The 24,185-nt window shown below is 40.6% G+C and overlaps 1 protein-coding gene across 7 annotated transcripts in view; it reads left to right on the top strand.

Annotated features, from left to right (window-relative positions):
- HEMGN (hemogen) overlaps positions 1 to 19,071 on the top strand; it is an 82,876-nt gene extending 63,805 nt beyond the window's left edge. For 6 of the 7 annotated variants that reach the window (XM_054689363.1, XM_054689364.1, XM_054689362.1 and 3 more), the window contains 4 exons: positions 4,322 to 4,447; positions 6,514 to 6,607; positions 14,075 to 15,585; positions 18,809 to 19,071. In XM_054689363.1, coding sequence (XP_054545338.1) covers positions 4,322 to 4,447; positions 6,514 to 6,607; positions 14,075 to 15,585; positions 18,809 to 18,915 — 1,838 coding nt within the window. In that variant the 3' untranslated portion in view covers positions 18,916 to 19,071. Of the gene's footprint in view, positions 1 to 4,321; positions 4,448 to 6,513; positions 6,608 to 14,074; positions 15,586 to 18,808 lie in introns of those variants that run through there. The other variant, XM_054689361.1, reaches the window with a different exon arrangement.
- The last annotated feature ends 5,114 nt before the right edge of the window (positions 19,072 to 24,185 follow it).

The following is a 24,185-nucleotide window of genomic DNA, read 5'->3' as shown; positions in this document are numbered from 1 at the left end:
TTAAAATATATGTTGGAAAAATCCTTTTAAAATATATGCTACCGGGCCTCCCCGGTGGCGCAGCGGTTGAGCGCTGGGTTGGGTAGTTGCCCGAGGTCTCTGCGGCGCCGGTTCGATCCCCAGCTGCTCCCCGGCCACCGGAGGAGGGTCCCACATGGCGCGCAGACCTCTCCTGCCGCCTGCTGCTCCCCTCAGCAGTGTACTTCAGTCCTTCTGCCTGCTCTGCTCCCCGCTCTGGCTCTGGTGAATTCTCTCACCCTCCCGCGCTTCTGACTGTACCCAGTGCATGTATAAACAAAACAAAAACAAACAAACAAATAAATAAATAAAAAACATGCCTCTATTAAAAAAAAAATAAAATATATGCTACTTCTCTGTCAAAACCATCCCAAGACTATCTCAATCAGAGTAGAAATCCCAACAAGGGGCAACAAGCTCCCTCCCTAAATCCACCTCCTGTCCTCCCTCTTCAGGTCCTCTGCTGGCACCCCTCTGCTTGGAGGCCCTCCCACACACCAGCATGGCTGGCCCCTCACCTCCTTCAGTTCTGCTGGCCCATCACTCTATCAAGTCAAGCCTCCCCTGACCACACTATTTTAAATATTTTATTTTTACATAGAAAAACTGGGGTACAGGCCAGAGGTGCAAAGGATGAGAGGATTAACCAGGGGAGCAGAGCAGGTGGATCTAATGAAATACACTGCTGAGGGGAGCAGCGGGTGAGACAGGGGCAGATGAACAATAAGAAAATAAATAATATATGTAATGAGGCTCCTAGGGCAGGGACATTTGTCTTTTACCTGCTATACAGCTCCAGCACACAGGCCAGTGCCAATGAGGATGAGAGAGAGAGTTCTGGGGCTGGTGACGAACGAGATTACTATTATTAACTCATAGCACATCAGCCCATCTGACTGTCACAGGCTTCACCAAGCCCATGAAGCTGGCCCTGCATCCGGGGTGAGGGCATTTGTGGGGACCACTGTGGGTCAAGCCTCTCAGTAGAGTTAGAGAGGGGAATCAGGAATGGTAATGATTCTCAGAGAATTTGTCTCCTGGAGGGAGGTTTCATGTATATATGCAAGTAACTCTAGAACAAGGCAGCATTCATTAAAAACATCCAACCTTTAATACCTAGCATCTTACGTTCTGGTAAAGACTCTAGAGGTTTCTACAGAGAAAAGAGACAAAGAACTTGTGGACTTAACTGTGTGGCTATTTCTGTCCCAGGCAAGTTCCTGCTGCGGGCTGCTTATCACACCAGAGACACCTTGCCTGACTTCCAATCTAGTTTGCTCCAAAGTACCCTCCACTGGCCCCCTCCACCCAATATTGGCCCCTAATTAACTGTTAACTTGACACCCCACCCTCCTATAGTTGCTCCAAATTCTGCCCCTAGATACAGGGAACATGAAGTAGAGGGGAAGCCAACTTCAGTAGGTTGCATTGGGCTATAAAGAATCTCAATATTGTTTCCCTAAATGCTGAGTGTGCTCAGCTGTGTTTTAGAGAGCACGCAACTCAGGGACTACATCTAAGCATCTTTTTAGTCTGACAAGCCTTGCTCAGTATGTCTCACAGAGTGTCCAGTAAGGCTTGTGAATCATTGAACTGGTGCCATAGGCTCTGAGTAAGGGTAATGCCATTTGCCCTTACTCTGCATTTTCTGTAAGGTGCCTCAGATGTATTCTATAAGGTTATCTTATTGCACTATCAAAAGAAATGGCCTAATCAGTAACATTGAAAACATTTCAAATAAAGGGACAGATATTTAAAATTCTAGTTTAAATGATCAAATGCTAGTATTTTATATTTTTGAGTTATTTGGATTTGCATTTGATTTTTTTTTTTTTTTAGTCTAGAGGTATTTTAGTTCTTTCACATCTATTATGCCATGAATCCATAGGGAGTGGGTTCCAGCAGCTCAAGCTCCTTTCCATGGGTTTTCACAAAGTGTGCTGCTCTGGATGGAGCAGGCTGGCTCTTCAGTTGAGCCCAAGTACCTTTCCCTTTGGCTTCTTATTACTTCTGATGATTTTCTTTTACATTTCATTTCAGGGAGCCATCTTGGTTCTTAGCGTGCTTAATGTGTTCAGTAAGAACATAGATTCTTGGGCCTCTCCGGTGGCGCAGCGGTTGAGCGCTGGGTTGCAAAGCTGCCCGAAGCCTCCGCGGCATCAGTTCGATCCCCGGCTGCTCTCCAGCCACCGGGGGAAGGTCCGCATGGCACGCAGGCCTCTCCTGCCGCCCGCTGCTCCCCTCAGCAGTGTATTTCGTCAGTCTGTCTGTTCTGCTCCCTGCTCTGTCTCTGGTGAATTCTCTCACCCTCCTGCGCTTCTGACTTGTACTTGTATAAATAAATCTTAAAAAAAAAAAAAAAATGAGGACCGGCAGATCGTTCCCCTGCTTGGTTCTCAGTTTTTCTGAATATATAAACTATACGGAGAGACTAGATTGTTTGAGGGAACTTTCCAGTTCTAAAGCGTATGGAATTAGGGGCACCTATTCACATTATAAAGATTTTCTCTTTATAAAGGATTCCCTTCAGATTTTCTATGAGGTTTTTTCCTACTATGGATTTAAACTATGACTTTGTTTTATTAAAATCTAGTCACTTTTTTTTTTAAGATTTTATTTATTTATTTATACAAGCACTGGGTACAGTCAGAAGCACGGTAGGATGAGAGAATTCACCAGAGACACAGCAGGGAGCAGAACAGGCAGAAGGGCCAAAGTACACTGCTGAGGGGAGCAGCGGGAGGCAGGAGAGGTCTGCGCACCATGTGGGACCCTCCCCTGGTGGCCAGGGATGGAACCGGCGCTGCAGAGGCTGTGGGCAGCTTCGCAGCCCAGCACTCAACCACTGAGCCACCAGGGGAAGCCCTAGTCACTATTTTTTTTTTAAAGATTTATTTTTATTTATTTATGCATATAAGAACTGGGGTATAGGCCAGAGGTGCAGGGAGTGAGAGGATTCACCAGAGACAGAGTGGGGAGCAGGGCAGGCAGATTGACTGAAAAACTGCTCAGGGGAGCAGCGGGCGAGACAGGAGAGGTCTGCTGTGCCAAGTGGGCTAGCTCCATGGCTGGGGATGGAACCCATGCCACAGTGGCTGGCAATAGCTTGATAGCTCTGAGACTTTAACCCCTGCACCACCAGGGAGGCTCTAGTCACTCTATTTTTTATTATTCGTGAAGGCAACTGACATCAATCAAACTCAATATGCCAGGCATAGATGAAATGCCTTATGTAGAAAATTTGATGTAATATTTCCAATAACCATATGAAAGGTATCAATGTTGTTCCATATGACAGATAGGTAAGCTGGCTCCAAGGCCATATAACACATCTAAGGTCACTAAATTAGAGAACGTGGCAACACTGGGGTTCAAACTCTGGATTCTGCCTGTGCCTCCAGAGCACATTGTTTCCCTGGATCCCCAGACTGGCTGCCTGAGTGAGATGGTGTGAGGGTTCCCTCCCTAGTTGGACGACTATAGTCCTGTGTGCCTTCTTGCCTTCACAGGTGCGGTGATCTCTTGGAGGCAGGATGATTCCTTTGGTTTCTGTCTGTGACATAAATTTATGATATTTTCATGAACAAATGCACTTTGGCCTTTCCTAGATGAGCAACAGTGGGGTCACTGGTTATTTTGAGTTACTTGTAAATGGTCAAATGAGCAGAAAAGAGTTCAAATTTGTTTTGATTTCCTAATTTTCTTCTTTAGGTTTATTATCTAACAGTGTATACAGCAAGATTTTCCATTTTTTGCAAAAAAAAAAAAAAGGTGAAAATAGTGCCACATGTAGGAAGATAATATGAGATTAATTTCACATCTTCATGATATTCACATTTGTTATTTTCACTTTCACAAGCACTGCATAGAGGGTGCAAGTCAGGAATTTTATACTCACTTTGCAAATGTGAAGAGAGTCACAGGAAGGGGAAGTGACTTGTTCTAGGACACGGAGCTGGTTAGATTCTAGGGCTATTCTTTCTGCAATCTGCCACCCACATAAGTAAAAACACAGCAGACTTGGGTGCTTCTAGGCAGGCAAAACAAATGACTAGTCTCCTGGGGCTTATGCTATGCCAGGCCGTGGCTATGGGTGCCCTTTATAACTAGCAACTTATGCTGGAGGGTGAGGATTTAGCCATTCCCCTACGCACACCTGTGCAGTATGATAAAGTAAGTAGAAGTAGCCAGCAGCTATGGACCATGTAGATAAAATATTTAGGCGGGAAGTCAAGTCCAAGTGAACTTGTCAAGTGTGTGTATGTGTGTTTTTAACTTAGTTGCTTTGGATATTTTCAAAAAGGCTGCTTGTGGAAGTCAGACCAAATAGCAGGAAGGTACTGCAGCAAGATGGAGTTGGGAAAGGACCAGTCTTGTCTGACGTTCCATCAGACACCTGATTCTCATCAAGAGAAGAACTGTGTTCCAGGTAATGAAAGGGACCACAAGGGATAGTGGCTACTGGGAGAACTGAGGTTATGGTTATTTTCCTCATTTGGGGGGTTTGGTCAAAAAAGGAGGGGCATAATTTAGTATGTCCCTATAAACTTAGCTGGGATAAACTGGGACTGTGTAACTTCCCGAGGAACTTTCTTGTGCTAAGAAACACAAGGAAATAATAAATAAATAATAGGAATGAAAGATACTGAAAATACCCAATACTGGATAGTTGTGGTAAACAAACCACCATCTGCCTCTGTGGACGTGTACACTGGTATAACTTTTGTAGAGCGATTTGACAATAGGTAACAAGAATAGTAATAGTGCTTATTTTTTTTTGACACATTAATATTAGTCTTTGACTTTATCCTTAAAGCCTCATCTCTAAAATGTTTTATAAAACCTTTAGCCTTAAGTGGGTGCTTTAAAACTTTTTTAGTGCCATGGATCGCTTTTGCATTCTGATAAACTTACAGATCCTTTCTTAGAATAAACAGTTTAAATACATAAGATCAAATACATAGAACTACAAAGGAAATAACAAGAAACTATGTGCTTATTAATAGGTGTATTAAATAACAAGATCTATGGCTGGGTCGTTGTATCAAATCAAGTATATCATGTTTGATATATACCATATCACCTCAAATACATGATATTTTAAGGCATCTATAACAGCTGTAGTGTGATATGAAAAAAATCTGTAATTTATTTTGGTGACAAAGTCACAAGATGCTTAAACTACCATGGTTTATCACTTATAACCATAGTAGAATGAATGGCAATTATAAGAAGAGATTGGTAAAAATAAAGGTATAGTTTACCCTCATCCAAATTCACCATTGAGAACCTCTGTCCTAAGAACTAAAGGTGCTATGGGCCAAGGGGCATGCTTTAACTTTTGGGGGTTCTAGTACAAATTTACAATCCTGCTATAGGCTCTAAAAAGTTCTATCTTAAGCACCCAGTAATTTTTCTCAAACTTGGATGGCAAGAGAAATTTCTTCAGTAATACCTTTAATATTTTAAAGAACTTGGAGAAACACCACCCTCAGGAAAAAATCTGAAAAGAAAAAAAATGCTGTATGTATGAATATGTTTATTATATTTTGACCTCAAAAGGCAAAAAAAAAAAAAAAGAAAAAAAGACTGGAAACAACCTAAATAGTCACTAGATAAAGAATGACTAGGTAAATGAAAATATCTTGTTTAAGTACCAGTTCATTCTTAGAATTCTTAGAGTTATAATTATATGATACAAATATGTGATTCAAAATATTTCTGATAGGTTAATAAATAACAAATTTGTGGTATGCTATCATTATAAATTTGTGTGATATAAGGATGAGATGATTGTGAGGAGTAAAATGAAAACGGGCTGTAATGTCAAGGATGGCAGAATATAGCTGATTTTTCTTTTATTGTTTGCACAATGTATAAAAATATTTTGAAGAAATTAATAGGCTGATATCACACTTATATACAAATGCTGACCCTTTCATTTAAAAATGTCTACTGAGGGCCTCCCCAGTGGCACAGTGGTTGAGTGCTGGGTTGCAAGGCTGTCCACAGCCTCTGCAGCGCCAGTTCAATCCCCAGCCACTGGGCGAGGGTCCCATATGGTGCACAGACCTCTCCTGCCGCCCGCCACTCCCCTCAGCAGTGTATTTCGTCACTCTGCCTGTTCTGTTCCCCGCTCTGTTTCTGGTGAATCCTCTCACTCTCCCACACTTCTGCCTGTACCCAGTGCTTGTATAAATAAACAAACAAACAAATAAATAAATAAATAAACAAACAAACAAACAAATAAATAAATAATTCTGGAGAAAGTAAAATAAATAAATAAATAAATAAAAATAAATAAAAATGTCTACTGAATACTTGCTCCCAGGCATTGTTTGGCAGTATAAGGATGAACTATAGTGCTAGTCTTCAAACAGCTGGGAGAAAAACAGACCCCAGCATGGGGATTTTACCTCTTTGCCAGAGGACTGTCTTGCTATTAAATGCCACAATTCATCATTATTTCCTGAAACTTTAATTTTTATCTTTCAGAATTTATTGGACCTTGGAGTTTGCGAAACAGAGAGCAACTCAGGAAAAGAAAAGCTGAAGCTCAAGAAAAGCAAACATCGCAATGGCAATTTGGGTATGGTATCACTGCACAGGAAAGGGGCCTGACAGTTACTGAGCATGTGCTACATGTCACATCAACCTGACTGCTTTTACTCATTCTACTTTGTCTTTCCAACAATCCTGTAAACAGAAGCTGTTATCACTATTTTGCAAAAAAAAAAAAAAAGGAAATGAAGGCTCTTACTGGTTAAATCTCTTTTCTAAAGTCTCACAGCTAGTAAAGTGGTGGGAAAAGAATTTTCTCTCCATTTTCTCTTGGATAAAGCAACAGGTAATTGAATTATATTGCAGAAGGGAGTGGGAGACACAATGGGAAAATCTCTGAGCCTCTTCTCCAAGCTTTTGTTTTTTGTTAAAGATTTATTTTTATTTATACAAGAGCTGGGATACAGGCCAGAGTTGCGGGAGGGTGAGAGAATTCACCAGAGACAGAGCAGGGAGCAGAATAGGCAGACAGACCGAGAGCACTGCTGAGGGGAGCAGCGGGTGAGACAGAAGAGGTCTGCCTTGCCATGTGGGGCCGGGAATCTAACCGGCACCATGAAGGCTGCGGACAGCTTCACAGCGTTGCTCTCAACCCCCTGCGCCACCGGGGAGGCCCTCTTCTCCAAGCTTTCTAATGGTAAAATCTTTATTGAATGAGTACGACTGACTAACTCTCCATGGAGTAAACCAAAAACTTTATCTGTGAATGAGTGATGGCAGCGTTTGGGAGTTCCTCTATCTCCAGTCAAAGTCACCTGTGTGTCATCTCAGGGAGGAAATACAAGAACATGATTATTGTAGATTAGGCAACATCTAACTGCATCCATAGGGATTATGAACACAGAGGAACTGCTGGCCTAGAGACAGAAAGAAGGAACATGAGAAGCCAAAAGCGCAGTATCCATCTATGCTGGGCTTTCTCTAACTAGGCCCTGTTGACACTTTGGACAGTGTGTGGGGGAGGCTGCCCTGTGCTCTATAGATGTTTAGCAGCATCTCTGGCCTCCAGAAATGCCTTCCTCCTTCTCCACCCCCAGGGCTAATACCAAAAATGTCTGCAGATATTGTCAAATATCTCCTGGGGGAAGGGGGGAGGGGGCAAAATTACCCTTCCCCCTTGAAAACCCTGATCTAAGCACTCATCTTAAGAAAGAGCAGCTACTCCCGACTGAGTAGTGTCTGTTTGGCTTCAATACCAATTTGCTTACAGCCGATTGGTGAATAGAATGATGTCAGTATAATGTGGAAGTTGTGTTGGTTCAGGACTTTTTGCATTCAAAAGGAACCAGAATAGTGGGGATAGAATTAAAACCTTTAGCAGGGAAGGTAACAGCCTTCGGTTTGGCTGCAGACAGGAGCCTTTTCAGCCTGCATCCAAGGCTTGTTTCCCACAGGAGGACACCCCCAGCTTTGCACAGTTCTCCACATGTAACAGGTTGCTGCAGCATTTTCTCCTGTGCCCAAACTTACTGGCAGCCAGTTGGCTCAGAGAGCCACCCTTATTTGTATGATTTCAGTGGCTGCAAGCCTGCTTTTCCACTGCTTTTACTGCTTTTGCTACCCTGGAGGGCAGCCTCCAGTCACTAATTTGCCCATGAACTGTCCAAATGTTTTCTCCATTAACAACGATTGCAAATGTTAGTATCAGAAAACTTGACTATCCCCTCTATCCCCTGCCCCAACTCTGTTGCTTTTTAGTGCATGATATTGCAGAAGGTGAGGCTTCTCAGGAATGAATGTTAGGTTATAGCAGGACCTTCTGTGCTTGGGTCCTTTGGCAGGTGACTCTGTTGAATTAATATTCAATTAGATCCCCTAACTCCATACTCACCAAACAACCATAATAACTTGGTTTCTCAACTTGCTACCGAAAGAGAGTGCATTTGTCTGCTAGCTCAAGCATTTCTGCTGCGAGACTTTGCATTTCTCTGTTTGTGTAAAATTGTTCTTTTGGTTTGCATATCAGTCTTTCTGAGCTGTTTGATGAGCTCTGCTCCCAACAAATGGAGCTGGTCACAAAGTGCTGATAGAATTGGGTTTCTGAGCTTACGGGGCCTGGGGTGCCAGGCCTAAGGAAGTCACCGAAGTAGCTGACACCTTGGTGCGCCCCTTGGCCGCTGTTATGGGTTCCTCTGGTGACACATCTCCATACTGCCAAGAACCATTCCTACAACCTACCACACAGTGCGACCTTAGTAGTTCCGGAGAGGATCAGCAGGGTGTACTGGTTAAAGCTGGGATGACTAGATTAGAAGATTGGCTCCCTTCCTTCCTGGCCCAGATCTTGGGCAAGTTACTCAACCTCTCTGATTTGACACAATGCGGTTTTGTCATCTACAAAATGGAGATAATAGCATCTACCTCATAAGTTGACGTGAAGATTATATAAGAAAATGGAAATTAATTAAGACTGTGGCACATAGGAAGCACCATAGTGTTTCCTATGTTAATGCAAGAGTACGATGCTAGTTATATTTGGATAACTACATAACAAATTATTTAGGATTTAATGTCTAGAACAAAACAAGTGTTTCCTGAAGAATCCACCTATACCATCTTTTAAAAATTAAACAATAGGGCTTTATCATTTATCTTATTACCTTGGTTACTTGGAATTATATTTCAAAATGCTATGATGGGGGCCTCCCTGGTGGCGCAGTGGTTGAGCGCTGGGTTGCGAAGCTGCCCGCAGCCTCTGCAGCGCCAGTTCGATCCCCAGCTGCTCCCCGGCCACCAGAGGAGGGTCCCACGTGGCGCGCAGACCCCTCCTGCCGCCCGCTGCTCCCCTCAGCAGTGTACTTCAGTCCCTCTGCCTGTTCTGCTCCCCGCTCTGGCTCTGGTGAATTCTCTCACCCTCCCGCGCTTCTGGCTGTACCCAGTGCTTGCATAAATAAATAAATAAATAAATAAATCTAAATAAATCTAAAATAAATAAATAAATAAATAAATAAATAAATGCTATGATGCCATTTTTAGATGACTATCTTTTAGATTATTTTGAATATTTATTTTGGACCACCCTATAACATATGAATCCTTTCAATATTTTTTAAAATATTTTATTTTATATAATTCTTACATCATTTTTCATTTTTGCACACTGACTGCATTTTCATTTTGGTTATATTCCCATACAATTGCGCCCCCCCCCTTACTTTGACCCTAATCCTTCCTCTCCCCATCCCCCCTACCATATGGTGTGTCTCTGGTTTATAGTTGCTTGTTGATTTTGATTTTTTCTTCATTATAGTTAGTCTTTTTCCTGGCCCCTTATTTAGGTTTACTAAATTCCTGCTATGAGTGAGACCATCTGGTATTTTTCTTTATCTTTCTGGCTTATTTCTCTGAGCATGATCCCTTCCAGCTCCATCCATGTTGCTGCATATTGCATGACTTTATCTTTTTTGATAGCTGAGTAATATTCCACTGTGTATATGTACCACATCTTCTTGATCCAGTCATCTATTTTTGGGCATTTGGGCTGTTTCCATAGCTTAGCTATTGCAAATAGTGCTGCTATAAACATAGGAGTACAAGTGCCTTTTTGAATTAATGATTCTGTGTCCTTTGGGTAAATACCTAGGAGTGGAATTGCTGGATCATATGGAGGCTCCATCTTTAGCAGGTTGAGGAATCTCCACACAACTTTCCATAGTGGTTGGACCAGTTTGCATTCCCAACAGCAGTGCAGGAGATGAACCCTTTTAATATTAACTTCAAACTGGTCCTCCCCTTGTGGCGAAGTGGTTGCGTGCTGGGCTGCAAAGCTGCCCGCAGCCTCTGCAGTGCCGGTTCGATCCCCAGCAGCCGGCGAGAGTCCCACATGGCGCGACAGACCTCTCCTGCCACGCCCGCTGCTCCCCTCAGCAGTGTATTTCTTCGTCAGTCTGCCTGTTCTGTTCTCCGCTCTGGCTCTGGTGAATTCTCTCACCCTCCTGCGCTTCTGACTGTACCTAGTGCTTGTATAAATAAATAAATAAATAAATCTTTAAAAAAATATATTAACTTCAAACTTATTTTGGTAGTTTGCAGGACTGGGAGACCAAGCTTTTTATTTTTAATCTAATCATTGGGAGAATGCAGATGATGATCTAATGAACATTTTTCCTCCTTTTTATTTCTTTTTAAACATCCTTGTTTATTTTTTCACAATATGGAATTTCTCCCCTCACGTGCTATCACCATAATTTTCCCACCACCAAAGGGCCCGCAGTCCTCCCCCACCCTCCACCGCACTCTCCTCCCCACCTGTTCTCTACTCTCCACCCCCCCCCCCGCCTGCCCCCCTCTCCTGCCTCTCTCATCCTGAGTGTCTCAGATCCACAATCTGCTTTTAAGGGTCAGACTTACAGTTTGTCTTTGTCTGATCCTCTGTTTGGTTTCTTTAGATTCCGCTTTTAGGTGAAACCCTCGGTATTTATTTTTCCCCTTCTGGCTTACTTTGCTTAGAATAATCCCTTCCAGACAGCTCTCTTGCCTGCCTGTGGCTATGCAGGTATCTCACTTTTTCTTTCTCCTTTTCATAATTAACCTGTCCTTTTTATTTTTTTAACCTGTGCTTTTTAAAATATAATAATAATAATAATAATACTAGTAATCCTTTCCAGCTTGATCCATGTTGCTGTAAATGGCATGAGTTTATTTCTCTTGATCACTGAGTTGTATTCCATTGTGTATATGTACCACATCTTCTTGATCCACTCATCTATTCTGGGACATTTAGGTTGTTTCCATATCTTGGATATTGGGAATAGTGCTGTTATAAATAGAGGTGTGCAGGTTTCCTATTGAATTAGTGTTTGTGTGCTCTTTGGATAGATACGTAAGAGTGAAATTGCTGTGTCCTATAGTAAATCTATTTTTAGTCTTTTGAGGAATCTCCACAATTCTTTCATAGGGGCTGGACCAATCTACATTCCCACCAACAGTGTAAGAGGTTTCCTTTTTCTCTGCATCCTCACCAGCATTTGTTGTGATTTTTTTGTTTGTTTCTATTTATTTATTTATTTATTTATTTATTTTTAAAGATTTATTTATTTATTTATACAAGCACTGGGTACAGTCAGAAGCGCTGGAGGGTGAGAGAATTCACCAGAGCCAGAGCAGGGAGCACAGCAGGCAGAAGGACCGAAATACAATGCTGAGGGGAGCAGCGGGCGGCAGGAGAGGTCTGCGCGCCATGTGGGACCCTCCTCTGTTGGCCCGGGAGCAGCCGGGCATCGAACTGGTGCTGCAGAGGCTGCGGGCAGCTTTGCAAACCAGCACTCAACCGCTGCGCCACCGGGGAGGCCCTTGTTTTGTTTTTATCTAGGCCATTCTCACAGGTGTGAGGTAGTATCTCAAGGCAATCTTATTTTTATTTTATATATTTTTTACATCATTTTTCATTTTTGCACAATGTATGTATTTTCATCTTGGTTATATTCCCCATACAATTCCCACCCCCCTTATTTTGACCCTACTCCCTCATCCTTCCCTCCCCCCGCATAGTGTGTCTCTGGTTTATAGTTGCTTGTTGATTTTGATTTTTACTTTATTATAATTAGTCTTTTTCCTGGTTCCTTATTTAGGTTTTCTAAATTCATGCTATGAGACCATCTGGTATTTTTCTTTTTCTTTCTGGCTTATTTCGCTGAGCATGATCCCTTCCAGCGCCATCCATGTTGCTGCAAATTGCATGTGCTTATCTTTTTTGAATGCTGAGTAATATTCCACTGTGTATATGTAACATATCTTCTTGATCCAGTCATCTATTTTTGGGCATTTGGGCTGTTTCCAAAGCTTAGCTATTGTAAACAGTGCTGCTATAAACATAGGGGTGCCGGTGCCCTTTGGAATTGATGTTTCTGTGTCCTTTGGGTAAATACCTAGGAGTGGAATTGCTGGATCATATGGAAGCTCTATGTTTAGTAGGTCAAGAAATCTCCACACAGCTCTCCATAGTGGTTGGACCAGTTTGCACTCCTACCAGCAGTGCAGGAGAGTTCCTTTTTCTCCACATCCTCGCCAACATTTGTTGTAGCTAGTTTTTTTAATATGTGCCATTCTCACTGGTGTAAGATGGTATCTCATTGTAGTTTTGATTTGCATTTCCCTGATTACAAGCTATGCTGAACATTTTTTCATATGCCTGTTGGCATTTCCTCTTTGGAGAAGTTCCTTTTTAGCTCTTCTGCCCATTTTTTGACTGGATTATTTACTTTGTTTTTGTTGAGTCTCATCAGCTCTTTGTAGATTTTTGTGATCAGTCCTTTATCATTAGTGTTGTGTGCAAACATTTTCTCCCAGTCGGTGGGGTGTCTCTTTGTTTTTGTTACTGTCTCTTTTGCTATACAGAAGCTCTTTAATTTGATGTAGTCCCCACTGTTTATCTTTGCTCAAGGCAATATTTAAAAAAAAATTTAAACTGGAGAAATTTTCTAACATAACGCAAGAGGAGTAGTGTATACAGTTTTTGAACTGTGCAAGGAACTACAAGTACTTCAGAGGTATACAAAATACTGGTTTTATCTCTAAAGAATGTCTCGTTTACTAAAAGAAATTAGGTTTCTTCAGAAATAACTGCAGTATGAGGCAACCTTTCTTCCTTGCCTTCAGCACAATCTTCACAATAAGTCCTACAGGAGTGCAAAACAAGGAGAGCATTTCAGCCCTGTGGGCTGTTAGAGAAGACTTTACAGAGCAGGTATCATAGAACAGAGTATCAATAGGTTTAGAAAAATGATGAAATGCTTATTTATAGGACCTTGTTCTTCCCCCTGAGCCCATCTGTATTTGCCATCTGTATTTGGTTATATTTGCAGTAACTAACAATTTGTCACTGGCTTCAATTTCCCTGTGTGTCCTTTCATCTTCTAGACCTTTAATCTATTAATTTAGAATAGGTAGGACACGGCCACTCATGTTTTCCACAGGCTTCTTAACCCCAAGAACTGTTTTTGCAGCTTTTGACCCAGCTCACAGTACATCTCATCTGATAGGTATTGCAGCTACTTAACATTCTTTTCACAAGACACAAGACACTGTGTGAGATAAGCAAGCTGCCTGTATCATGGCTGCACAGATGAGGAGCTGTGCCTGGATTGCAAATCTAGAAACTCAATTGTGTCAATTTATCTAGAGCATAGTGGATGCTCTGGTGGTAAGTAGATTAATTCACATGGACTAAGCCCAAAGACTCTCATACAAACCAGGATGCCAATCCGGGATGCCAATCTATTAAATACACACAGGCACGCATACACTACATTCACCAAGAAGGTTCCTGGTGAGCATGGTGTTGGAGACAAAAAGTCCCTGAGGGACATTTGCTCTCCTGACAATTGAAAACATCTAGCACTGCTTCTTTGTTTTACAAATAAGGAGATTAAGGCCCAGAGAGATTAAATGATTTGCTCAAAGTCATGCATCAAGGCATGGGGAACCTGGGTTATTACCAAACATTTATTTGAAACCTGTAGCCCCACTTCTGACACTAATTTTGATTTCTCCACAGAGAACAGAAAAAAAGCAAGCGACAGAGAATAGGAAAAATAAATGAAAGAGGCAGAAAGAGACAACAAAATACAGAACCAAAGGTGGAGTCTCAGTTACAAGTAGAAAAGGAAGTGACTGAGAATGCACTGGCACCTACAGTAGAGAAAGAAACTGAGACATCTTGGGGTACTCCTGAAACTCTACCTCCTGGAGCCTCCCCCCAAAATGGTGTACCAGAGAAACATTTTTCTGAAATAGGTCAACAGAGCATTACACAGCGGGAAAATGCTTCTGAGTACCAAAAAACAGTGGTACAGAACTATCCTTCTGAAATATGCCAAAATATGACTGAAGCTGAAGATCTCTCTCCTAAAGTGTGTCAAGAAACAGTCATACCTGAAGACCATCCTTCCAAAATGAGCCACAATATGGCTACCCCTGAAAATCTCTCTCCTAAAAGGTGCCAAGAAATAGCCATACTTCATGACCATCCTTCCAAAATGATCCATGATATGGCTACCCCTGAAGATCTCTCTCCTAAAAGGTGCCAAGAAATAGCCATACTTCATGACCACCCTTCCAAAGTGAGCCATGATATGGCTACCCCTGAAGATCTCTCTCCTAAAAGGTGCCAAGAAATAGCCATACTTCATGACCATCCTTCCAAAATGAGCCACGATATGGCTACCCCTGAAGATCTCTCTCCTAAAAGGTGCCAAGAAATAGCCATACTTCACGACCATCCTTCCAAAATGAGTCATGATGTAGCTACTCCTGAAGATCTCTCTCCTAAAAGGTGCCAAGAAATAACCATACTTCAAGACCATCCTTCCAAAATGAGCCATGATGTGGCTACCCTTGAAGATCTCTCTCCTAAACAGTGCCAAGAAATAGCCATACTTCAAGACCATCCTTCCAAAATGAGCCATAATATGGCCACCCCTGAAGATCTCTCTCCTAAAAGATGCCAAGAAACAGCTGTGCCCAAAGCCCTTCCTCCTAAAACATCTGAAGACACAGCTGATCTGGAAGGATGCTCTCTTGAAGCATACCCCCAAACAGATGTGTCTAAAGGCTATAGTCTTGAAACACACCAAAAAGGAGTTGAACTTGAGGAATATAATTCTGAACCAGGTCAAGGAATAGTTGAGACTGAAATCTTTCCAAACGCACAACAAGAAATAGCTGTGCCCAAAGACCTTTCAACAAAAACATACCAAGAAACAGTTGAACCTGAATACTTTTCTCATAAAACATATAAATCCCCCCCTCATAAAACAATACAAGAAACATCTGCTCCTGAAGCATATCCACCTGAAATATACCAAAAAACACCTGGGCCTGATGACTGTGCACCTGAAATATACCAAGAAACACATGGACCTGAAGACCTTTCTACTAAAACATATAAAAACAACAATGTGCCTGAAGAATGCTTTCCAGAACCACACCGAGAAACAAGTGGGTCCCAAGGTCAGGACCCTAAAGCACACCAGGAAGACGGTGAGGATGTTTATGCTTTTCCTTGTGGTAGGTGCTGTTTAGGGGGGAAAATCAGTGACATCAGCATGTAATGGTGCTCCCCATTTACAGTTAGAGCACAAACATAGGTATATCACTCATAGCATGATGATTTATAGCCTCCTTTAGCAATCTTAGGTTATCCCTATATCTCAAGGGGTGTCATTAATGTCACTGACTAGTTTCATTAACATTTTTTTTTCAACCAACCAGTATTTGCCTTAGCACATTTCCCAAGAATTAAAAGAAAATAATGGGAAATATGTGTGTACAGTAGGAAATAGTACTTAACTATCCATTTTGGCAAGCTTTAGCTACTGAAGGGAAATGAACACAATGTAGGATGAATTATGTGCAAAATATTTTAAAGGACAACCAGAAAACTTCATGAATGAAGTCCCCCCTCCAAAATATTTTTAATTCCTGGCAAATGAAAGGCAAGTATATTCATGGCACACAGTCCCAGGGTATACAACAAAAGTAGGGTCTCATTCATGTAGGACTTCTAGGTTTATCCAAAACCCTTTCTATTTCAAAGTTTGCTCCTGAAAAGCTTTCTCCCTAACACAGAATTTTGAAAACATTGTGACCTTTCATTAGTTCAACTTGTCTTTTTTTATTTATAAATATTTTATTTTATATATTTCTTATATCTTTTTTCATCTTTGCACAATGTATGCATTTTCATTTTGGTTATATTCCCCATACAATTGCACCTCTCCCCTTATTTTGACTCTAGTCCTTCCTATCCCTGCCCCTCCCACCTCTCCCCCCTAGTGTGTCTCTGGTTTATAGTTGCTTGTTGATTTTGATTTTCACTTTGTAATTGATTAGTCTTTTTCCTGGTCTCTTATTTAGGTTTTCTAAATTCCTGCTATGAGTGAGACCATCCAGTATTTTTCTTTTTCTTTCTGACTTATTTCCCTGAGCATGATCCCTTCTAGCTCCATCCATGTTGCTGCAAACTGCATGTATTTATCTTTTTTGATTGCTGAGTAATATTCCATTGTGTATATGTACCATATCTTCTTGATCCAGTCATCTATTTTTGGGCATTTGGGTTGCTTCCATAGCTTAGCTATTGTAAATAGTGCTGCTATAAATATAGGGGTGCAGGTGCCCTTTGTAATTACTGTTTCTGTGTCATTTGGGTAAATACCTAGCAGTGGAATTGCTGGATCATATGGAAGCTCTATGTTTAGTAGTTCAAGAAATCTTAAGGATATAACAGAACCTGGATTCTTTTTGGGCAATTAGTATAAGAAACAGGCTGAGTTCACCAGACCATAGTTATCCCCAGGGAACCGGTTTTCCAAAGAAATCCTTTTGGTTGTTTATTTCCTCTTTCTCTTAAAAGATAAGTACCACAACAACATGGGGTTAGTTAGATTCCAAATATATTTTGAGGAAACACCTTTAAAAAATTACAGTAAAAAACAGACATAAGCAGCACGACTTCAGTGACAGTTGTGGTTGAAGAAGCAGTGGTGGTCAGCACAGAGCCCATCCTAGGGGTTTCATGCTAATTCTAGCAAGGTTAATATAGCTAATGAATTAATGCTTAATTTGTCATTGTGGCTTACCAAACAAAAGTACCATTTTTTTTGCTAATTATAAAATCTTTTTTTTGCTAATTATAAAATCTTCATAATAATAAATGATAAATGTTCATTATGATAAATTAAAGGAATATGTAAGTAGATACAGAGTAAATGTCCCCTCTAATACCCTCTCCTATCTCTGATATCTAACATGAAAGTTGTTTTAACAGATGAGATATTATACTACATTCCATTTCATACCTGATTTCCCCACACACAATATATATATATATATATCCTGGCTATCTTAACAAACCTCTTTTGCAACAATTGTGCAGTATTGAGTTTTATAAACACTGATTTATTCAACCAATCCCTATAATAATGAACGCTTAGATTGCTGCTAAATTTTGCCATTATTACAATAATGTTCAATGAACATTATTGGAAGTAACATTTATTTAACATTTATTTGGCACTTCCTCTATGCTAGACCCCATATTAAATATTTTGTGTGACTTGTTTTAGTCATTGTTAAAAGCTCCAGTAATATTCCCATTCCACCGATAAGGAAACCGAGGCACTGGAAGCTTAAGTTTGTCTGATTGTTTCCTTTGGCTAAATCCCTAGAAATTGAAATGCTGGGCCATAGGGTACCAGCATTTAAAGTCATTGGGCTAGGCTAGTCTCCAAAAATGTAGCAGTTCACACAAACCAAGAGTTTATATAAAGCGCCTTTCCACCCCATGCCCTTGTCAACACTACACATAATCACATCTTAAAAATCTTTGCTTACGGGCCTCCCCTGGTGGTGCAGCGGTTGAGCACTGGGCTGTGAAGCTGCCGGCAACCTCTGCAGCACCGATTCTATCCCCGGCCACCGGCGAGGGTCCCACCTGGCTGGACAGACCTTTCCTGTCTCGCCCGTTGCTCCCCTCAGCAGTGTGTTTCGTCAGTCTGTTCTGTTCCCCGCTCTGTCTCTGGTGAATTCTCTCACCCTCCCACACATCTGGCCTGTACCCCGGTTCTCGTATAAAATAAATAAATCTTAAAAAAAAAAAATCTTTGCTTACCTGCTAGGTTTAAAAAAAGAATTGTTTTTGTTGTTCCTCTATGGCTGCTATTAGAATTGAATCGCTAACTAAAAAAAAAAAAGAGTCAAACTAATTGTTTTGATTCCCACTCTTTTTGATGGGTAATGCTACCAGGTTAACTTTTCTTTTCATGATTATTATGAATTTTTCCTTTTGAGAATTTCCTGATGAGTATATAGTCCCATTTAAAATTTCTGATATTTATCTTTTTGGATTCATCTAAAAATCTCTCTGTAGTTACTAAATCTTTACCTACATGTCAATTATAAATTTTTGCCCAAACCAGTTGTTTATGGTTTAACTTTTATAGTGTTTTTTTCTCATATAGAATTTTAATTTTCAGATATTTAAACCTAAGTTAAATGTGTCAATCTTTTTCTTTATGGGTTCTGGTCTGTGACCTGCTTCAAAAGGCCTTATAATTCTATCATTACAAGAACTTCCTATTGTTTTTACAGTATTTATGATATTTACTGTTTGAATCTTTAATTCATCTGTAATTTGTTTTTGTACAAGGTATTAGGTAGGGTTCCTGCCCCCCCCCCAATATTTCCCAATACCCTTTTTTGAACCTACTTTTTATATTTTGTCTTTTAGAGATAAAAGAAAAACCCAAAGCAGAAGAACCAGACATACCAGCAATTTCAAATGTTCCTCAAGAGATTCATCCAGAAAATGATGTCTTTAGTTATGTTTTGTTTTAACAGTCCTCAACCATCATACTTGTCCAACAAAATACACATCTTAATATATGCTATGTGTGCTGTTTTCAAAATATTGTAGAAATCCCTACAGGATTCACTAATATTTTAACTTACTCTTTTTCTACTTATAGACAACATCTCAAAGAGAAGTAATATTTTTTTCAGGGTTTTTTTTTTTTTAATAGAGGCATGCTTTTTATTTATTTGTTTGTTTGTTTTGTTTATACATGCACTGGGTACAGTCAGAAGCACTGGAGGGTGAGAGAATTCACCAGAGCCAGAGCAGGGAGCAGGACCAAGGTACACTGCTGAGGGGAGCAGCGGGCGGCAGGAGAGGTCTGCGCGCCATGTGGGACCCTCCTCCGGTGGCCGGGGAGCAGCCCGGGATCAAACCGGCGCCGCAGAGGCCACGGGCAGCTTCGCAACCCAGCACTCAACCGCTGCGCCACCAGGGGAGGCCCTTTTTTTCAGGCTTTATCACATGGACAATATCCTGCTAGTGTGTGTGTTTGTGTGTGTGTGTGTGTGTGTGTGTGTTTGTGTGTGTGCGTGTATGTTTATGGGGTGAGTCTAGTGGTGGGAAGAAACAAAAATAGACGTGGGAGACTGAATAATTTATATTTACCCTCAAAATAATATCTTTGATGAATTTTTAAGAGAAAAATTAATCTGAAGACTGAAAATTTGGGGGAGTTTATTGTTTTATTGTCAGCTTTGTTCAATTAGTAATGTAACAATAACTTCAGTATTTTATTCAGGTTTTAGGGTTTTTTTAGTTAATATTAATTTTTTTAGTTAATTTTTTTAGTTTTTTTTAGTTAATATTAGTTAATTTTTTTAGTTAATTGTTATCTTTGGGACACCTTCAAAGATATTTTAGTATCATGAAGATAGTTTAATTGTGTTTTTGAATTTTGATTTTCTATTTTTACTTTTAAAAGATTGTATTTGAAAAATGTACATTAAATCATTATTATATCTTAACTGTGTGGATGTATCATGGTAAAGTCTCTGGGAGGAGGTTTAGAAGATATATAATTTATAGTCCTTGCCCACCAGGGTCTTACTTTATTCTCATGGAGGATAAAACAAAACAAATAATTCAAGAACAGATTAAGTACAATGCCACTGAAATTGTAGATACAAAAGCGGGAACACTCGTTTTTTGCTGGAGTGACCTGAAAAGATCACACATGAGCAGAGCCTTGAAAAATGGAGAGGCTCTGCAAAGGTGAGGAGAGCAGCAGCATTGAATGTGACATGGAAAAGGTTGAATTTAAGACATGTCCAAGAGGACTGCATGCAAACTCTAGTGAATACTGGGTCCATGCAGAACAGCAGGCCCATAGGCTAAAAATCTTGCGTTATCAGAGTGTACAGAATTTTGTCTACCTAACAAGTATCACGTGTTAGGTAATAGGGAGCAAAGTAAGACTTTTAAACAATGGAGTGGTGGTGTTAGAATGTTAGGATATTTGTGGTCAGGAATGCAAGAGACTCCAACAGTAGTAGGAGCTTGTCCTGGATGGGAAGATGTTGGAAAACATCTCTGGTATATTTGGGAAGGGTTTTTCCAGTTTTTCTTCTGTTATTAGAGAGGACTCAAAGTAAAGGAGACTTTTACAAATAAAAGTTGGGTTCAGCAGGGGCACGATGGCACAAGCTGTCCATGTAGGCATTGGAGGGAAATGATGCTTCGGTGAAGAACTAGACAGGACCTTCCCGTCTCAAGCATTCATGGTGTAGAATGGTACTTCTCACCCTTCCCGTCGTATCAGAACCACAGGAAGGATTTCAATTACAGCTGTCCAGACACCTCCGTGGGGATTCTGGCTCACCTGTCTAGGGCAATGTCCAGGCATAGGAATATTTAGTTCTTAAACATTTTTGTTTTAATATTTTTGGAAGAATAATTTTAAGTTTATAGAAAAACTATAAAGATAGTACAGAGTTCTGCATTTGCAACAACATGGATGAAAGTAGAGAGTTTTATGGTAAATGAAATAAGAAAAACCAACTCCAGTGATTTCACTCATCAGTGGAAGAAAAAAAAAACTCATAAAATAAAAACTCTTAGACTATAAGATCAGCAGCTACTAGAAGGGATGGGGTGGGACTAATTGTATGGTGAAGGATAGAAATTAGACTTTAGTGATGAGCATAATGCTATGTACACAGATGTTGATTAATAATGCTATAAATCCGAAACCTACATAATGATATAAACCAGTTACTTTGATAAATTAGATAAAAAAGTATAGAAGTTCCTATATACTTTTCATCCAATTTACCATAATGCTAACATCTTATATGGTCTATTGTCAGAACTAACAAAGTAAGATTGCTATATTACCATTAACTAAACTATAGGTATCAGAATCTCATTTGTTTTTCCATTAATGTTCTATTTCTGCTTCAGGATCCAATCCAGGACACAACATTGCATTTAGGATATTTCATTTTAAAGTTATCCAGATGACTCCTACATGCAGCTCAGGTTGAGAAACCACTGGTATAGTGGGAGGTTACATGCTGTTTCCCTCCTATCTGTCACACCCTCCCCCACAAATACTAATTTTTTTCCCCTGAGTATATAGTCATTGTATAATGATCACTCACATTCCATCATATTACTCAAGTGACATTCTGAGGGCGGCATAGCCATGATAGTCCCTTACACCTGGATGGCACTTTGTAAATTATGGTTTCACATGCACTTTTGTTTTATTCACACAAGAGTCTTTGAAATAGACTGGGCAGTGACTATCACTCCCATTCTACAGATAAGGGAATAACTTTAGCAAGGCTGTGTACTAACCCAAAGTCACGTGTAACTTCTTGGTTCTTTTCATGATGGTTCTCAATCTCTGAAAATCTTGTCTCAATTTCACTTGCCCAGAGTGGGTCAAGGTTAGAGAAAAAAAGAGTAAACAGAATCCCAAGTTCTAAGTTTAGCATTAAAATGAATCTTAAAGAGATTTGCAGGTACAATTTACATGGCACAAAGGTGAAAGAGGGAGGGAAGTAGATGGAATGAGGACAGTAGTACGTCAGAGAAAGAGGAATCTTTAACGTTAGAACACTTTTTGCCTACCCACTCACCTAACCACCTATACACACACAAACTCTGCTTTCTCACTATTCTCATTCAAATATTAGTGTGCATCTAAGCTGACTTCTTGACTTCATACCCTGAGGTACAGAATTAACATTTTGCAGGAATCCACATAGCCTTCCTATGTGCTGCCCTCCTCTGTGTTAGGCACAATGGTTAGTCTTTTTTTTTTAAATCCATGAACCCTATGATATTAAATACAAAATAATGTATGAGAAGTGTCAGAGCTTTAATTGATTTTCAAGGGGATTCTTCAACTAAAGGAAAAATTAAGAATCATTATACAGAGAAGTGTTTCTCAAAGTGTAGTCTGATGATTACGTGTAGTAGAGAGGGTTGTCTTATAACTACAAATAATCACATAATGAAAGTGATACATATTTAAGTTCGTTATCCATTAAGAGGAAATTTTACCTTTAAAAGAGGTAGCGATTTATTTCATCAGCGTCTCCAAATATGATTTGCATTTCAGTTCTTTTTACATGTAATAATGTATTTTTGTGTGATTATCATTAATATCTAAGGCTAGGAGCATAAATACCTCTCATTTTCTATACTAGTCAGTTCACAAATTAAGACTATTACTTTCAGCGGTTCTCCCCGTGGCGTAGCGAGTTGAGCGCCGCGCTGTGAAGCTGTCCGCAGCCTCTGCACAGAGGGTTCGGTTCCCGGCCGACCAGGGAGAAACTCACATGGCGCGGCAGACCTCTCCTGCCTCGCCCGCTGCTCCCCTCAGCAGTGTGTTCCGTTCCCAGCTCTGTCTCTGGTGAATCCTCTCACCCTCGCACACCTCTGACCTGTACCCCAGTTCTTGTACAAATAAATAAATCTTAAAAAAAAAAAGTGTATCAGGTCTTTTAAAGGGCCTCCCTGGTGGTGCAAGCGTTGAGCACCGCACTGTGAGGCAATCCGCAGCCTCTGCAGCACTAGCGGATCCCCCGCCTGCCAGGGAGCAACCCACATGGTGCAGCTGACCTCTCCTGTCTCGCCGCTGCTCCCCTCGGCAGTGTATTTCAGTTAATCTGCCTGTTCTGTTCCCCACTCTGTCTCTGGTGAATCCTCTCATCCCCCGCATGTCTGGCCTGTACCCCAGCGCTTGTGTGCATAAATAAATAAATCTTTAAAAAAAAAAAAAAAAAAAAAAGACTTACTTTCAGCAACACCACCATCTAGTGGCAAATGCAGCTATGACCGGCCCCAGTTTCTCAAATTTGTTTTTTCAGCTGCACAGAATTGTTCCTACTGGAAACAGAGTAATGACATTCTCTTCCTAATTTTAATGTGGAAAATTCGGACACATATATGAATGTGATCAATGTTAAAGTGTTTTTGAAAAAAAAACACTTTTTAAGTCTTTGGCTCCTCCTGTAAGTTATTTTCCTCTGGTGATCTGTTAGTCCCTGGCAAATGTACAGGTTTAGAAAGTTTCTCATGATTGTTAAGCTTTTTTAAAAAAATTATTTTATATATTTTTACATCATTCTTCATTTTTGTACATTGTATGCTTTCTCCTCTCAGTTATAGTCCCCGTGAAATTCCCACCACCAATTCCCCCGTGTTTCATCACCATAGTCCCTTGTGCTCTTCCCACCCGTTTTGATTCTACTCCCTTCTCTCCCCCTGCAGAATGTCTCTGGTTTATAGCAGCCTGTTGATTTTGATTTTTAAGCTTTTTAATCTGTAGACTTTTATGCTATTGAACCTTTTATATTGCAGGCAATCTCTCTCCCATTCCACCACCGCCCCCCGCCCCCACAGAATAAAAAATCCCAGCAACAAAATTCTGTATACAGAGAAATCTAATACAGGTAAGAGACGTTACTGTGAGGAGAGGTTTCCCGCACGGGGATGACTGGTCATCGTATGGGATGAATGAGTGGTGTTTGTTGGTCCTCAACTTTTCAGAGCTGCTCAGAATCAATGGCCACAATCCCCTCCTCCCCCACTCCCAGGTATATAGTCTGTTGTCTCTCCATTTCATTCACTTCAGTTCCTGTGAAGAATGGAAGCACAAGAAAGTCCGCATTTCTTATCGGTGTGGGGCTCCCTATCCACCAGGCTTTGGGGTCTTACCTGACAAAACACCTTTTTTATTATGGAAAAATTGGAACCTACAGAGACGTATAATCGTTCACCCAAGGAGAATTTTTTTTAA

Source organism: Talpa occidentalis, unplaced genomic scaffold, assembly GCF_014898055.3.
Source record: "Talpa occidentalis isolate TD23 unplaced genomic scaffold, MPIMG_talOcc4v2.1 talOcc4.7, whole genome shotgun sequence".
NCBI classification, from domain to species: Eukaryota; Metazoa; Chordata; class Mammalia; order Eulipotyphla; family Talpidae; genus Talpa; species Talpa occidentalis.
This window is presented reverse-complemented; position numbering and strand designations above follow the sequence as displayed.